The sequence below is a fragment of the Talpa occidentalis genome, unplaced genomic scaffold (assembly GCF_014898055.3).
Source record: "Talpa occidentalis isolate TD23 unplaced genomic scaffold, MPIMG_talOcc4v2.1 talOcc4.4, whole genome shotgun sequence".
Taxonomy (NCBI): domain Eukaryota; kingdom Metazoa; phylum Chordata; class Mammalia; order Eulipotyphla; family Talpidae; genus Talpa; species Talpa occidentalis.
Genome location: NW_023604295.1, coordinates 100,114,476 through 100,131,562, shown reverse-complemented (window position 1 = coordinate 100,131,562; position 17,087 = coordinate 100,114,476). Strand labels below are relative to the sequence as shown.

General features: G+C 38.6%; 1 protein-coding gene across 2 annotated transcripts in view; it reads left to right on the top strand.

The window, feature by feature from the left end:
• The window catches only part of NCK1 (NCK adaptor protein 1), a 56,127-nt gene extending 39,040 nt beyond the window's left edge, over positions 1 to 17,087 (top strand). The window contains exons 2-3 of one of the 2 annotated variants that reach the window (XM_054700806.1): positions 10,633 to 11,345; positions 15,270 to 17,087. In XM_054700806.1, coding sequence (XP_054556781.1) covers positions 10,633 to 11,345; positions 15,270 to 15,464 — 908 coding nt within the window. In that variant the 3' untranslated portion in view covers positions 15,465 to 17,087. The remainder of the gene's footprint in view (positions 1 to 10,632; positions 11,346 to 15,269) is intronic. The other variant, XM_037525929.2, reaches the window with a different exon arrangement.

Here is a 17,087-nt window from a genome sequence, read left to right as displayed (position 1 = left end):
ATGGTTTTTATATTTCTTTTTGTTGATGTGTTGGATAACGTTGATTGATTTTCGGATGTTAAACCATCCTTGTGTCCCTGGAATGAATCCTACTTGGTCGTGGTGAATTATCTTATGGATACATTGTTGGATTCTGATAGCTAAAATTTTGTTGAGGATTTTTGCATCAGTGTTCATTAGGGAGATTGGCCTGTAGTTTTCGTTTTTTGTGTTGTCCTTGTTCGGTTTTGGTATTAGTGTAATGTTGGCTTCATAGAACGTCTTTGGTATTGTCCCTTCCTTCTCAATTTTTTGGAAGAGTTTGTAAAGGATAGGCACTAATTCGTCTCTGAATGTTTGGTAGAATTCATTTGTAAATCCATCAGGTCCTGGGCTTTTGTTTTTGGGGAGGTTTTTGATTACCATTTCAATTTTGCTGCTTGTAATTGGTCTGTTTAGGTGTTCTATTATTTCTTTATCTAGCTTTGGGTGATTGTAGAGTTGTAGGAATTTGTCCATCTCCTCTAGATTGTTGAACTTGTTTCCATATAACTGTTCATAGTAGTTACTGATTATTCTTTTGATTTCTGCTGTGTCCGTTGTGATTTCTCCTCTTTCATTTGTGATCCTGTTTATTTGTGCTTTCTCCCTTTTTTCCTTTGTGAGCCTGGCTAGGGGTTTGTCTATTTTATTGATTTTTTTCAAAGAACCAGCTCTTGGTTTCATTGATCTTTTGGATTGTTTTTTTAGTTTCAATTTCATTTATTTCTGCTTTGGTTTTTATTATTTCTTTTCTTCTACTGGTTTTGGGATTTTTTTGTTGTTCTTTCTCTAGATCTTTGAGCTTCGAGATTAGGTTGTTTCTTTGAGTTCTTTCTTGTTTCTTGATGTGAGCTTCTATTGCTATATATTTTCCTCTTCTTACTGCTTTTGCTGCATCCCATACATTTAGGATATTGGTGTCCTCCTTGTCATTCAATTCAAAGGATTTTTTAATTTCTTCTTTGATCTCCTCATTAGTCCAGTGGTCTTCCAGTAGTGTGGTTTTTAATCTCCATGAGGTAGGAAAGTTCCTTGCCTTCTTTTTATGGTTTATTTCTAGTTTGATGCCTTCATGGTCAGAAAAGATGGTTGGTATGATTTCAGTCTTTGTGTATCTGTTGATGTTTGTCTTGTGCCCCAGTATGTGATCGATCCTGGAGAATGATCCGTGTGCACTTGAGAAAAAAGTGTACTTCGTTTTTTTGGGGTTTAGTGTTCTATAGATGTTTGTTAAGCCCAAATGTTCTAGGTCCTTATTTAGAGCTTTAGTTTCTTTACTTATTTTTTGTCTTGTTGATCTATCCATTGGTGATAGTGGTGTGTTGAAGTCTCCCACTACGTATGTGTTTTCTCTGATGTCTGTTTTCAGAGAGGACAACAGTTGTCTGATATATTTTGGTGCTCCTTTGTTTGGTGAGTATATGTTAATGAGTGTTATTTCTTCTTGAAGTATTGTCCCCTTGATCATAATGTAGTGACCATTGGGGTCTCTTTTTATTTTTTTTGAGTTTGAAGTCTGTTTTATCTGATATAAGTATAGCTGTTCCTGCTTTCTCTTTTGGTCCATTTGCTTGTAGGATTGTTTTCCATCCTTTAACTTTGAGTCTATTTTTAACTTTTGTAGCTAAATGTGTTTCCTGCAGACAGCAACAAAAGGTTGGGTTTTGTTTCTTAATCCAAGCTGCAACTCTGTATCTTTTTATTGAAGAGTTTAGTCCATTTACATTTAGAGTTAATGTTGATATGTTAGCATCTGTATTTGCCATTGTGTTTGTCTTTCCTTTGATTTTATTTATTCTTTTAATAACTTTTTTTTTTTTTTTGGCCTTCTTTCGTTGTTATTCGTCCATCTGAGGTTCTGGCTTTAGGATTCCTTGTAGTATTTTTTGAAGTGGAGATTTAGTCGTAATGAAATTCCAGAGTTTCTGTTTGTCTGGGAAGTTCCTTATTCTTTCTTCATAGAGGAAGGAGAGCTTTGCGGGATAGAGTATTCTTGGTTGGCATCTGTTTTCTTGGAGTCTGTTGACTATGCCCCTCCACTCTCTCCTTGCCCGTAGTGTTTCTTCAGAGAAGTCCGATGTCAGCCTGATTGGTTTTCCTTTGAATGTTATCTGTTTCTTCCCTCTTGTCAGCTTCATTATTTTTTCCTTGTCCTGGATTCTTGGAAGCTTTACTATTATGTGTCTTGCTGTATTTTTCCTTTCGTCGTGGAAGTTTGGTGTTCTTCTTGCTTCTTGTATATCAATTTTCAGCTCCTTCTACACATTTGGGAAGTTCTCTTCAATTATCTCCTGGAATATTTTCTCTGTTCCTACATCTCTCTCCTCTCCTTCTGGAATTCCTATAACTCTTATATATCCTTTCCTCATGGAGTCAGATAGTTCCCGAAGTCTTCCTTCGTTCTTTTTCCTTCGTACTTCTCTTTCCTTTTCTGTTTTGGTTCTTTTTATTTCTGTGTCTTCAAGAGTACTTATTCGTTCTTCCATTTCGTCTATTCTGCTTTCATTGCTTTTCCCAGAGTTCTTTAGTTACTCCATTAATTCTTTGATCTCCTGCGTTTCTTTTGCTTCCCTTTTTACAGACTCAATTTCATTCTTCTGATCGTTGATTATTTTTCTCATATCATTGTTTTCCTTTATGACTTCTGTCAGTTTTTTAATCACAGCAATTTTATTTTTTTTTTAATTTTATTTAAAAAAAAATTTTTTTTTTATACTGGCATGTTTTATTTATTTATTTGTTTGTTTATTTTGTTTATACATGCACTGGGTACAGTCAGAAGCACGGGAGGGTGAGGGAATTCACCAGAGCCAGAGCTGGGAGCAGAGCAGGCAGAAGGACCGAAGTACACTGCTGAGGGGAGCAGTGGGCGGCAGGAGAGGTCTGCGCGCCATGTGGGACCCTCCTCTGGTGGCCGGGGAGCAGCCGGGGATCGAACCGGCGCTGTAGAGGCCGCGGGCAGCTTCGCAACCCAGCGCTCAACAGCTGCGCCACCAGGGAGGCCCCCACAGCAATTTTAAATTCTCTTTCTGGAAGTCTCAGAAGTTCTTCCAAGTTACCGTTGTTGTAATCTGGAGGGTGGTTTTCTTTTTGTGGTGTGCTTTTTTCCTGAGTTGTTGTTAGGTTGTGTGTGGTTCTTCTACTCCCTACTGTCTGTTTTCTAATTTGTCGTATGCATTCTGACACTGTGTTGCTCGGACTGGCCGGCATCTTGGGTGAACTTCTCCGCTCCCCTCTGGCTCCTCCAGGAGCCATCTCTGCCTTCTGAGGGAGCTTTCTGCTGGTTTCAGGCAGTCTTGACTGAAGAAATGTCCCTGTTTTAAAATGGCGATGCGGGACTCAGTCCCTGCGCTTCTGGTCTGAGGCACACTCTTCTGCACGCCCGGTCTGCCCCGTCTGTGGGTGCCTTTTCCCTCTGTGGGCTCAGACTGCTGGTCGGAAGGGGCCTGGCGTGGGCTAACTTTCCAGCTGGCCACTGTCTCCTCCGGGAGTCTTCTGCCCTTTTCAAGCAGTCTTAAGAAATTTCCCTGTTCTATGGGGTGTTAGTGACTTTTTTTTTCCCCTGGTCGCTAGGTGGCGCCAGAGATCTCTCCTATTGTCCTTGGGGGGGGGCTGTTTTTTCCCCCCCCCCCCCCGTGGGACAGGGAACAGAGCGGGAATGGTAGGGTAAACCTCAACGGCTTTGGGGTGCTGTGTCTGCCTTGTGCCCCACCATCGTGGAGAACCCACGCCCCGAATTTCGTGCCCCGGGTCTCAGTTCCAAAGCCCTGAGGTCCAGGACGCGGGCTGTAGCCCAGTTCAGTGGCGTGGGAATGGCGCCTTTTGCACCCCGCTCCCGTGCCTGGGCGCCTGGTTCCTGCTTACTCAGTGAAGGACTTTCACCCCAGCGAGGGCCTCCACTTGTCTCCCCGCAAGCCTAGGTCGCAGGCACGGGGACCTGGGTAGCTGCGAACCCGATCCGCGTTTGCTTTTCAAGCGCGCCAAGTGCGCTGCCCCTTTTCTGCGCAAGCTTACGGGCTGGCCCGGGGCTGTGTGTGGGTCTCCAGAGTCTCTTTGTTCTTCTCTAATGGCGCAGGGAGCCGTTCGCTCACTGCCGCGGCGAATCCTGCAGGGTTCTCCACAGCTCCAGTTCACGGCGTGTGGTGGCTGCAATAGTTCCTTTCCACTCACAGTCCCGCTTGCTGCGTAGTTTGTTCTTGTTGGTCGTTTTAGTTTGTTGTTTTCCTCCTCTCTGCTGGTCGGAGAGTGCCGACTCTGTGGGTGGGGGAGGGGAGCAGGGTTCTGCGCTTTCCTCCCTTCTGGTCCTCTTTTATGGCAACTTTCTTCTTCGGGTAGTTTGCTGGAGTCACCCGTTTATCTTCCGTGTCCCAGTTCTCACTGGGACCTGCCGCTTTTCCTCCCTATTAACTTTTTTTTAATGGGAGATCTTACTCGCACCATCTCCTCGCCGCCATGTTTTAAGGATCCAATCCTTGTAGTTTTATTGACAAATAAGTTGTGTCTAAAGTATGGTCTTTTCTTGACAATGTTGCATGTGCACTTAAATAAAACACATATGCAGCAGTTTTTGGCAGGGTGTTCTATAGATATCTGTTAGACTTATTTGGTCTACTCCTCATTTAAGGCTATTGTTTTCCTTATTATATATATATGTCTTGTTGATATTACCATTGATGTATAGTTGTTATTGTCAGTATCTCTCTTCTGCTATTGTTTTATGTATCTTGGTGCTCCATAAAGATTTATGAATGTTATTTTTTTCTTGTGCGTTTACACCTTTAATTGTAATATAGCGTCCATCTCTATTCTTACTCTCTTTCTTAATTAGAAGTCTGTTTTATCAGATATAAGTATAGTTGTTTTTTGTTTTTTTGTTTTTTTTTTGTTGTTGTTGTTCTTGTATACTTCTCTTGCAGCCTTTAATTCTAAGTCTGTGCTTTTTGCTAGTCTTTATTGGTAAGTTAGGTTTCTCAGAAACAGCAGAAGGTTAGACTTTGCTTTGAAGTCCATTCAGCCACCCTATATCTTTTGACAGGTGAATTACCTGCTCATTGCTATTTTGTTAGCATTTGTCTTTTTCATTTTTTGGATCTTACTGTTGTATTTGTTCAGTTTTCATTTCTGTCTTCTTGTTTGTTGCTTCTAATATATGATGTGTTCTTTGTGTTACCCTTTGAATGGCTTGGCCTATGACTCATTCTGATGTTACTTTCCTCTTCCTTCGTCATGTTATTTAGGTGTCTGCCTATAAACCCCTTGCTCTGTTGTTTTATAATACCCCTTTAAAATTCTTTCATGTATGACTTGGTGTTGCTAAATTCCTTTAGTTTTTACTTTTCAGCAAAACTCCATACTCTATTCTATTTTGAGAGCTGATCTTGCTGGGTGAAGGATTCCAGGGTATAGTCTACTTCTTTAAGTAGTTTAAATATCACCTTCCAGTTCCTTTATGTTCTGTAAAGTCTGATTGATATTTCCATATGTTGCCCTTTTTTCTCTTGAAGTTTTTAATATTCTGTCCTTGTGGTTGGTTTTAAGTAGCTTTAATATTATGTGTCCTGGTGTGTGTCTGTCTGGTATTGTTTGGAACTCCTTGGGCCTCTTGGATCACAATATTTGGTTCATTTTCCAAATTGAGATGATTTTCTGCAGTTATTTCTTTAAATAAAATTTCTATCCCTTTCTCTTTTTTTGCTTCTTTGGCACTCCTTTATTTCTCTTTAATTTGTGCCAGAGGGCTCTTACACAACTTTTTCTTTTTTCCTCTACATTGTTTTGTTTGTTTTCCAACATTGTGTTTCAGACTCATTAATTCTTTCATTGTTGATGCCTTCATTTGTATTTTTTAAATCAGCTGTGGTGTTTCCTAGTTATTTCTAATTGTAGATGCTTCATATTTTTATCCTTTTTTTTTTTTTTTTAAGATTTATGTATTTATACAAGAACCGGAGTACAGGCCAGATGTGTGGGAGGGTGAGAGAATTCACCAGAGACAGAGCGGGGAACCAAACAGGTGGAGTCTCTGACATACACTCCTGAGGGGAGTAGTTGTCGAGACAGGAGAGGTCTGCCATGCCATGTGGGTATCTCCCTGGCCAGCCAGGATGAAACCCACACTTCAGAGGCTGCAGACAGCTTCACAGCTCTGAGCTCAACTGCCTGCGCTGCTAGGGAGGCCCTTTATCCTGCTTTTTTAATATCTTAATATCCTCTTTTTTTCTTAGTTCCATAAGCATTAGCAAAACTGTGACCCTAAATTCCTCTTCTGGCATGTTCTGTAGTTCTACTGGATTGGGGCTCCTCTCAGGATTTTTTTGTTGTTATTGTTACGGCATTTGTGGTGTTTGCGGTCTCATTTTAAATTTTTATGTGTTCTGATAGGGATAGACTTTCCAACTGTTGTCTCTGTAGATGTAGTACCAGCAAGGGGCCTAGTTAGTGCAAAAGAGGACCAAAGCAGTAGGGCACCAAAGGATCATTTGCAGTAAACATCAGAAATTCAAGATTCCTATTGTGCTGTGGCTAGCAGAGTGGTGTGGTGGGGATCCACAGTGATTCCCCTCCTCTAGACCAGCTCTGTAGCCTTAATGTCTCTTATAGTGTTGAGTCTACTTCCACTTTAGACTCTTTTTAAGCATTAGATGCAGCTCTGGGCATGGATTGTAGTTGATAATGGGGTCACAGGCCAGGAGGTGCTTTCTAGCACAAAGTCTTATCCTGGGGTGCTTGCTATTGTTATTAACAGGTGCTAGAATTCTGGTTTGTTTAAGTGGTCCATTGCTTTGATTTTAGCACTTGTTCAGTGTTATGGATTTGGTTGGGAAGTAGCAGTTATTTTGAATATCCTAGCCTAGTCTGAGTAGTAGGCTCTTCTTCGAAAAGACCTAGGTGCTCTGACCTATTTCTCCTTGATGACTCAGTCTCTGTGTATTCTTTATTGAGAACCTCAGGCTCAAATCAGTAATCCTTATTCTGTGCCCCCACCCCTGCAGCTCTCCAACAGTTCACCTTCCATCTAGGTGCCAACTTCTGTGCCCCCTTATCCCATGCAGTGCCAGTTCTCGGAAGTACCCAGTATTGGTGTGTATCCAAATCAACATCTAGAGAAGGTTTTGCACAGTAGTGCCCATTATCACTTATGAATGGATTTTACTTAAAGTTTTTCCTACTCCTCTTCACTGGGTATTTGTTCTTAGTATGTGCTGAGGTCATCCATTTTCCCTCAGAGGTTTGTTTTTTTTTTTTTTTTGCTTTGTTTTGCTGTAATAGTTGTGATTATCTGGAGTAGGTGAGCCTGGCATCTTTACTTTGCCACCATCTTCTATACAAGTTGTTTATGTCAGCAGTTATTCCTGCTGTTTTCCTGTTTTCTGTATGTCATTTTTTTTTACCCCCTCAGTGCTGCTGCCTTTTGTAATTAAACATTTTTTTCAAATGTATCATTCTCATTTTTCTGTAAAATTTTACTTTTTCCTTAAATTAGCTGATCCTTATCTTTCTCACAATCAACTTTGAATCAGTACAATTTTAGCTCAATAGTAGTAAAACTCGATACTATTTTACAGTTCCATCTTTATATACTCTGTGTCCATTAATCTAGATTTGAAATTGTTCTATACATTTGTATCTTAAATAGTATAGGGGAAAAAAACTTAGTAGTTCAAAATTTAATACTATTGGCTTTTGTATTTGCAAAGGTAGCTATTTTCCATTGTTCTAAACTATCTCATATAACTTCAAGTTAGTTAATGTCCTAAAGGGAGTCCTTAGCATTTCTTGTAATGTTCAGTGTGATAAACTTCAAATTTTTGATTATCTGGAAGTGTCTTAATTTCTTCTTCAGTGTTAAGGGCACTTTTGTTGGATATAGATTTCTTGATTGATATTTTTCAGCATCACATTCACCGCTCCTTGTTGCTTCTTATTGTGAGTTGTTTTGTTTACTTATTTACTGACTTTTCTAAAGTGTTTCTGGAAAACCTGGGTTTTTTGTGATCTGTGGCACCAAAGTCTGTGTTCTGTTTCCTTCCTGGTCAACTAGAGTTTTAAGAGTTTACTTCAGCTCCTAGAACCAAAGAAAAAAGAAAAATTACTCTTCCAACACTTAGCCCCAGGCCTTTTACAACTCTGCCTTAGCCCCACTTTGTTTCTTCAGGGCCTGAAGATAGCCATAAGTGAGCACTTAGGGTCTGCTCAGACTTTCTCAGAGCATGCTTTCCCCCCCACCCCTACACCCATGCTTTCTGTGTTGTCTTCTTGATGCTCTGGTATACACAGAAGCTTTTGAAACAAAGCCCTTATTCTCCACCCTGCCCCCCCACCATCCTTTCTGATTCTTGTTTCCCAGGATTTTCAGCCTGTCTGTTCCTTGTCCCAGTTGTTCCTTGCCCCAGGGTATTGCAATAATTAAGTGATTTCAGCTAAAGACATCCTAATCCTGGGAGTGCTCCAAGTCTGCTAAAACTAAAGCAAGCCATTGCACCAGAGATTTTGAAACTCATAATCACAGTTCTTTGAAAATAAGGTTTGTATTGAGCACATGCACCTGTGATTGCTCTTGCTTGCGCTCTCTCACATTCAGTGTGCAGGTTATTGTCCCCACAGACTCCATTGATTTGAAATGTAAGAGATGGTGGGTAGGCAATTTAAAGTGCTATGTTACTGTCTTATTGCAAAGCTTTCTTCACCATGCCTTGCCCTAAGCTTTCTAAGTATTTTTTTGCTAGATTGCAGTTTTTGAAAAGTTGATTCTGAGAATATTTATCACCTAATTACTTTCTTTTGGTGGAATGGAGTTTTGGTGTTCCCTACTCTGCCAGAAATCCCCTGACATGGGGATTTTTCAAGATGTTATTTTTAACTGGAAGTCAGAACTTGGGAAAGGAAGGAGTTTATTTATGGATATAGGAGAGGTTATTTTTGTTTGGCTATGTGTGTTATGCATGAGGTAATACTGATATAACCTGTAGATGTCTGGTGACAATTGAAATTATTGTACTTGAATTCCAAAATGAAATTACAGCTGCACGGAGACATTGGAACTTTCTATACCAGAGTTACAGAAAATGAAGTGTATGATTTTTCAGTTAAGTAGAGGGGGAAGTCCCAGTCTGACATCTTGAGAAACACTTTCAACTAAGGGATAATTCACTTACTAATTCACCTTGTTCTACTGGTATAGATATTGTTAAGCATTAGAGATACAAGATGAAAGTCCAGTTTTCTGACATCAGGAAGCTCACTGTCTCACTAAGGAAGATGGACAAGTAAACAAGTACAACGTAGTTTTATAACAAGGTTTCGAGAAGCCCAGACAGATGCCACATAGAATATTGAAACAGATCTGGAGGGGAAATGAAGACACAAAAAATTAAGAAAGGAGAAAATAATGGATAGAATAATTCATGATCTTCATTTACTACATAGATTTTGAAAAGAATCTTCAAAAAGTACTTGATTTGACAGTAAGAAGATGGCACAGTTTTCATTGAATGGTTTTAATTGAGTAGTTTTGGTACAATGGTAGAGATAGAGGATTAGATTTATAATGAGTTAGGAATAAATGAGTAGTGAAAAAGTTGAAGGAAAAAAGGAAGACATTTTAAAAGAATGGTGTAGTTTGAAAGTTGTAACAGTTTAAAATAACTATTTTAGAATAGGAGAGATTTGAGTATATGTTTAGATAATTTAAGGGCTAAGGGGAGGCTAACAAGATGGCATTAAGAACCCAGAAGAATCAAAGGTTGAAACTTAAGTGAAGAAAAAGCATGAGGTTAATGAGAATTTTGAGATAATAAGGTGTTTGAGAAATTTTACTGAGGAATGCCTCAATTTTCTTGGTAAAAGTAGGTCACAGATCTTGTGCTTAGAAATGAGCAACAATGCACATGCCTGACTGAAGTTGTTGTAGCATACATTTGTGATGATAGTACATTTGGAGGTTTTCTCTTTTTTCCCCCAACAAATATAAAGCTTCTATTGTGTACTAAGCACTGTATGAGGTCCTAAGGATTAGATCCATGAAGAAAGTAAACAAAGCTTCATGACTCTGTAGAACTTACGTGTGAAGGGCCTGAGGGAGATTAAAAAAGTAAATTATTTTAATATAAACATAGGAGATAGAGTAACCTGGGTCTAGGAGCTAAGAAAGCAAATGGGATGATTATCCACATGTAGTTATCATTTTGTTGCATATTAAATTGTAATGTAAGTTATGGTTTTATTTCTATAAAACTAACTGTAGTATGTAGGTTAATATAAGACAAAAGAATATGGGATTGGTGGAGACGTTATGTACTTAAATTGTAGATGTGAGAAATAAATTGTATTTATGTTTAAGAGAAATTTTCATTTACATTAATCTTATAATTGTTTAATACAATTATTTTGGGGCCTTTGACATGAAAAGAGAAGGTAAATTATGTACCACATAAAAGTTAGTTACCTAAATTTTCTAAGTTATCTGGTTTCTGTTTGTCTTCTAAGATCAGTTATCATTTAAAGCCTTAAGAGAAGTACAGAGTTGAAGATTATTTTTTAATGAGTGCATTCGGTTTTGTGGGTTATCTTTGTTTTATATTCTCTGCTCATTGCCCCTTTTTATTTAAATAGGTATTGGAAAAGTGAAAAGAAAACCTAGTGTGCCAGATTCTGCATCTCCTGCTGATGATTGCTTTGTTGACCCAGGGGAACGTCTCTATGACCTCAACATGCCTGCTTATGTGAAATTTAACTACATGGCAGAGAGAGAGGATGAATTATCATTGATAAAAGGGACGAAGGTGATCGTCATGGAGAAATGCAGTGATGGGTGGTGGCGGGGTAGCTACAATGGACAAGTTGGATGGTTCCCTTCAAATTATGTGACTGAGGAAGGAGACAGTCCTTTGGGTGACCATGTGGGTTCTCTGTCAGAGAAATTAGCAGCTGTCGTCAATAACCTCAATACTGGGCAAGTACTGCATGTGGTCCAGGCTCTCTATCCATTCAGCTCGTCCAATGATGAAGAACTTAATTTTGAGAAAGGAGATATAATGGATGTTATTGAAAAACCTGAAAATGACCCTGAGTGGTGGAAATGTCGGAAGATCAACGGAATGATTGGTCTGGTGCCAAAAAACTATGTTACCATTATGCAGAATAATCCATTAACTGCAGTTTTGGAACCATCACCCCCACAGTGTGATTACATCAGGCCTTCACTCACTGGAAAGTTTGCTGGCAATCCATGGTATTATGGAAAAGTCACCAGACATCAAGCAGAAATGGCATTAAATGAAAGAGGGCATGAAGGTGATTTCCTCATTCGTGATAGTGAATCTTCGGTAAGTTGGTTTTTCAAAGGTAAATGGTAGAACTCTGGGCATTAAAAAATAAATAGAAGGGCCTCCCCGGTGGCTCAGCGGTGGAGAGCGCTGGGTTGCGAAGGTGCCCGCAGCCTCTGCAGTGCTGGTTCGATCTCCGGCCGCCGGGCAAGGGTCCCATATGGCGCGCAGACCTCTCCTGCCACCCGCTGCTCCCCTCAGCAGTGTACTTCAGTCTGCCTGCTCTCCTCCCCACTCTGGCTCTGGTGAATTCTCTCACCCTCCCACGCTTCTGACTGTACCCAGTGCTTGTATAAATAAATAAATAAAATCTTTTTTTAAAAAAATAAAGAAATAAAAGATTGGAGCTGTTTATTGGTTTCCCTGAAATGAACCAGGTTAGTAAGCTAGGATATAGGTATAAATATCCTGAAGCTAAAGTAAGTGCGCTTTCAGACTACATTTATTTTGAATAAAATAAAGTCCTAGCCGTGATTCCACACTGGATCATTGGGCCTTGTCTAGTTCTGTTAGTTTTATAATAAACTGGGAAAAATGAACCGTGACCTCTTCGTTGAGAATATTACAATGCCGATAACTAAACCGGAAAAACATTTCTTAAATTGTATATTAAATGCACTCTATGTAATAATGGAAATCCCTAAATTAAAAAAAATTGATATTTAAGTTTCTTCATAGTTATGTAGGTTGCTGGAATACACTTTCATTCATCTCAAAAACCTTTTTTTTAATATTAATTTTTTATGCTTTCTTAGATTGTTATTAATTTTGGGACAATATTTGATTTCTTCCCTAAAGTGTAGTCCCCATAGTATTCCCACTACCATAGCACCTGTGTTCCATCACCATATGCTCTTTCCTCCCCTGTTTTGAAATCCCTTTCCTGCCCTTCCCCTGCTGTATACCTCAGATCTATAATCAGCTTGCAAGTTTTGTCTTTTTCTGATCCTTTATTTGATTTCTCTGTATTCCGTGTACAAGTGAAACCATCAGATATACATCTTTTTTCCTTCTGACTTATTTTGCTTAACATAATCCCTTTCATCTCCATCCATGTTGCCACATATGGCATGAGTTTACCTTTTTTAATCACTGAATAAGTATTCCATTGTTGACATGTACCACATCTTCTTGATCCAGTCATTTGTTTCAGGACATTTAGGTTGTTTCCATATTTTGACTATTGTAAATAGTGCTGCAGTAAACATAGAAGTGCAGGTTTCCTTTTGGAATAGTGTTCAAAACCCTATTTTAATACCTGCTATATTTGAGATAACATTTATAATAAAAGACAAGTTCTTTTCCACTAGTAGTAAAACTATAAAACCATAAAAAAAGTGGATAAGAAAATAGTTATTTGTGATCTTTGGGTATTAGAATTTGTCTAGGATACTAGAATTTGATCATACTCATTTCCCTTAAAAATGGCCTCAATTTTCTTGGTAAAAGTAGGTCACAATAAGGTGGCACAGGGGTTAAAGTCTCATCACTATCAAGCTATTGCTAGCCACTGTAGGATGAGTTTGATCCCTGGCCAGGGAGCTAACCCACATGATGCAGCAGACCTCTCCTGTCTCACCGGCTGCTGCCCTCAGCAGTGTATTTCAGTAGATCCACTTGTTCTGCTCCTCACTCTCATGAATCCTCTCACCCCCTGCACCTCTGGCCTATACCCCAGAGGTGTATGCGTAAATAAATCTTTAAAAATGGCCTTTATTTTCCCTTCATAAAAGATGTCATTACCTTTTCACTTTTAAAATCATGATTAGTATAGGCTTTATTTGCGTGCATGTGGTTGTACAAAAGGTTGAAAGAAAATAAGAAGTAAACCTAGCTGTGTGAATGTGTTTGTATGTGTATACAAAGAGAAGGAGGGAGAAAAGGAGAGGGAAAGAATGAGATTGTGAAATTCAGGGATTCAGACCTGTATTAAATTAGTGCAGTGGTTAGTAGTAGGGAGGAATGGTGAAATTTGTTTTTGTTAGATACCTGATCTGGTCCTGCTTCTAGGATAAGCAGTAGGCAAAAGCGGGATTAGGAAGGCAGTGAGCTTGGAGTAGGTAGTAAAGTGATTGTAAGTATGGGATGTTTCCAAGAAGCCCAGTGTTTGAAAACTGGGCAGTAGTGTATAAAAAAAGAGCTTTGGGATTGATAACTACTGTTCAAAAGAGTTTTAGATTTTTTGGGCCTCCCTGGTGGCGCAGACAGTTGAGCACTGCACTGTGAAGCTGTCTGCAGCCTCTGCAGCATGAGTTCGATTCCGGCCGGCTGGCGAGAATCCCACGGGGTGCCTCAGACCTCTCCTGGCTCGCCCGCTACTCCCTTCAGCAGTATATTTCAGTCAGTCAGCCTGTTCTGTTCCCTGCTTTGTCTCTGGTGAATCCTCTCTCCCTCCCACGCGTCTGGCCTGTACCCCTGTTCTTGTATAAATAAATCCTTAAAAAAAAAAAGTATTAGATTTAAAAAAAAAAAACCCAATTAAGAAAGTAGCTTGATTGTAAAATATTGTGTATTTTTTTAGTGGATATTTGAGCATAGATGTTAGCTAAAATATGCCATTATTTTTTGCAGTATAATTTTTAAAGTAGAGGTCTCAAACAAGCATTTTATCTGACCTGTACAGTGTTTTTAAACATTTGAATTTATCATCAGTAGTTAAATATTTGAAAGTGTATTATAAAAATCCATACATCAGGGGCCTCCCCTGGTGGTGCAGGTGGTTGAGTGCAGTGCTGTGAAGCTATCCGCAGCCTCTGCAGCGCTGGTTTCATCCCGGCCAGCCGGCGAGGGTCCCACATGGCGCAGCAGACCTCTCCTGTCTCGCCCGCTGCTCCCCTCAGCAGTGTATTTCATCAGTCTGCCTGTTCTGTTTCCCACTCTGTCTCTGGTGAATCCTCTCTCCCTCTGGTGCATCTGGCCTGTACCCCAGTTCTTGTATAAATAAATAAATCTTAAAAAAAATTGTTTAAAAAAAAATCCATACATCAGGGCCTTCCCTGGTGGTGCAGGGGGTTAAGATGCAACCTATGAAACTGCCCTCAGCCACTGCAGCTCGAGTTTGATCCCCGCCCAGGGAGCTACCCACCATGGCGCAGCAGACCTCTCCTATCTGGCCCACCAATCCCCTCAGCAGTATATATCAGTCGTCCGCCTTTTCTGTTCCCCATTCTGTCTCTGATGAATCCTCTCACCCCTCCCCCACACACCTCTGGCCTGTACCCCAGCTCTTGTATACATGAATTAATAAATCTTTAAAAAAAAAAATCCATACACCAGACATCCCTTTGTAAAATTGAAAGGTGTGTCAACATTGAGCTTATGTTTCTGCCCAGCAGAGTCAAAGCTAAGTGGTCATATATCGTTATTCCCTCTGTCCATTCACCCAGTCACTGGTTTATATTTCTTTGTTGCATCTTGTAGACATTTGAGTTTATGACTTCTCATTAGAGTTTACATTAATTCTCATTTTTGTAATCTTGAGCTTTGAGAATTCAGAGTATTATCTCAACTAATCTGCAGTACAGCTCCTGTTGTCTACTAATTAAAAGGGGTATATGTCTTGGATTTTTCTTATGTTTCTCCAGTAGTCTGACTGGAAGAGAAATGGTCTTTTGTTTCAGACATAAATGAAAGGATTTGCTATGGATGTTTATAAAGCATATTAATTAAGAGACTTTGGAGTCTGCTTTAGTTTGAATCTGCTCTCATTAACCAGCTAGATGATTATGCAATTTAACTTCTTTCCGTCTCAATTTTCTCATCTGTAAAATGAGTTTGTTTTGAGTAGTAAAAGAGAATGCCTGTGACTAAATGCTTTAGCATAGTGCCTTGTGTGGTCAAATTTTAGCTGTTATTGAGTTTAATATAAAAATGCTAATAGCTGTCTTTCAAAATGTTTGCCATAACTTTTTTTTTCTCTTTCAGCCAAATGATTTCTCAGTATCACTAAAAGCACAAGGGAAGAACAAGCATTTTAAAGTCCAACTAAAAGAGACTGTCTACTGCATTGGGCAGCGTAAATTCAGCACCATGGAAGAACTTGTAGAACATTACAAAAAAGCACCAATTTTTACAAGTGAACAAGGAGAAAAACTGTATCTTATCAAGCATTTATCATGATACTGCTAACCAGAAATGACTGCTACACAGCTGTAATTTGTCATGTAATTGAAGACTGAGAAAATGTCAGTCCAATCGTGCTTGATTGGAAATTGCTGTTTCTGACTCTATATGAGAATTGACCATATAAAACATAAGTATTTTTATTGTAATTAATCCTATACATGTATACTACATATGCAAATCATCTGCATAGAGCAATTCTTTATCCTTCCTTAGTCTTCTGTTTTTTGGTTTTCTTTGCTTTTAATATTAAGGGGTTTTTTATTTTGAAAAAAAAATGATGTAGATCAAAAGTCTATATAAGTAAGAATTTCCTTACTGCCTTTTCTTTATTTTCTTGTGAGGGCACAGTGTTATTTCTACATTGATTTCTCATAATATAAAATTACTATATCAATATATGGCACATACTAAAATAAATTTCTTGGAAAGTGTGAATCTTTTCTGTGACTAAATAGCAATAATAAATGGAAAATTAGAAATTATTTTTAGGTATTGTATTTGTTATAAGCCATTGTAAATATTGTGTCTGCCATTATTTTAAAAAATTAAATGTAAAGCTAAACAAATGGGAAATAGATTAGAAGACATATCTTGTACAATTTTAATGAACAACTATTGTAAACCTTTAAATTTCTAAGAATTTTGGGTGCTTCTTGTCTGGTTATTGGAAACAACAAAGCAGTCAATGAGATATTAGCTTTTTCAAACTCAATGAATGTTCTAGTGTTAGTCCTCCAACCCCTTTTTGCCAAAGCATCATGTACTAGGATATGTAATATCTGTGTCAGTGTGAAGAAAGCTATGGCCAAATTTGGGGGGAAATTGAAAGTAATAAGATTCTTTGTTTTCCCCCAACCCTAATAATTACCAAGTAGGGTATTTCTCCTATTTTTGAGTTTTGTTGACTGGGACACTAAAGTTAATGCATAATTGATGTATAACTGCTCATAGTTAGAGAACATAATTTAAAAATTTTTATTTTTGCAGGTGCTTCTATTATGTTTTTGTTTACCAAGCACAAGTTTAGATGTGTCGATAAAGGCTGCTATGGAGTATTGAGTCTACTTCTGTAGGTCACAGAAGGAAACCAATAATATTTTACAGTCACAGCTTTCTCCCATTATTAATTCTGGAGATTTAAAGTAGCCTTCATTTTTTTAATTGAAAATACTAGAATCACGTAGCTTATCAAACAGTAGGAAGTCATGATATTTTCAAAAATTTCAATACAATTCTTCGTAATTGCATGAGTTTTCCATACTTTAATGTCACAGGCTATATTTAATACGTCGGGATTACTGATGTTAAAATTGAAGTTTTCCAATTCATGAGATTTTTGTTTGATGGTTTTCTTTGATATATTTCAGATTTTTTTAATTCTTACAATCACTGAAAGACTTATGTTGCCACTGGGTGGCAGCCCTGGCTTCTCCCACTGAACAACAGGAGTCAGCAAATATAATTTAGATATTGGTGTACAGGTTTTCATCTTTATTACATCTGCTTTTAAAGCCTTCTAGTTCATATTTCATTTTCTTTCTCAGTTCCCCTTTGTTTATTGAAATGACTATTAGTAGGTAAGTTTAATGGAAATAAAAGTTTAATATACTTACCATT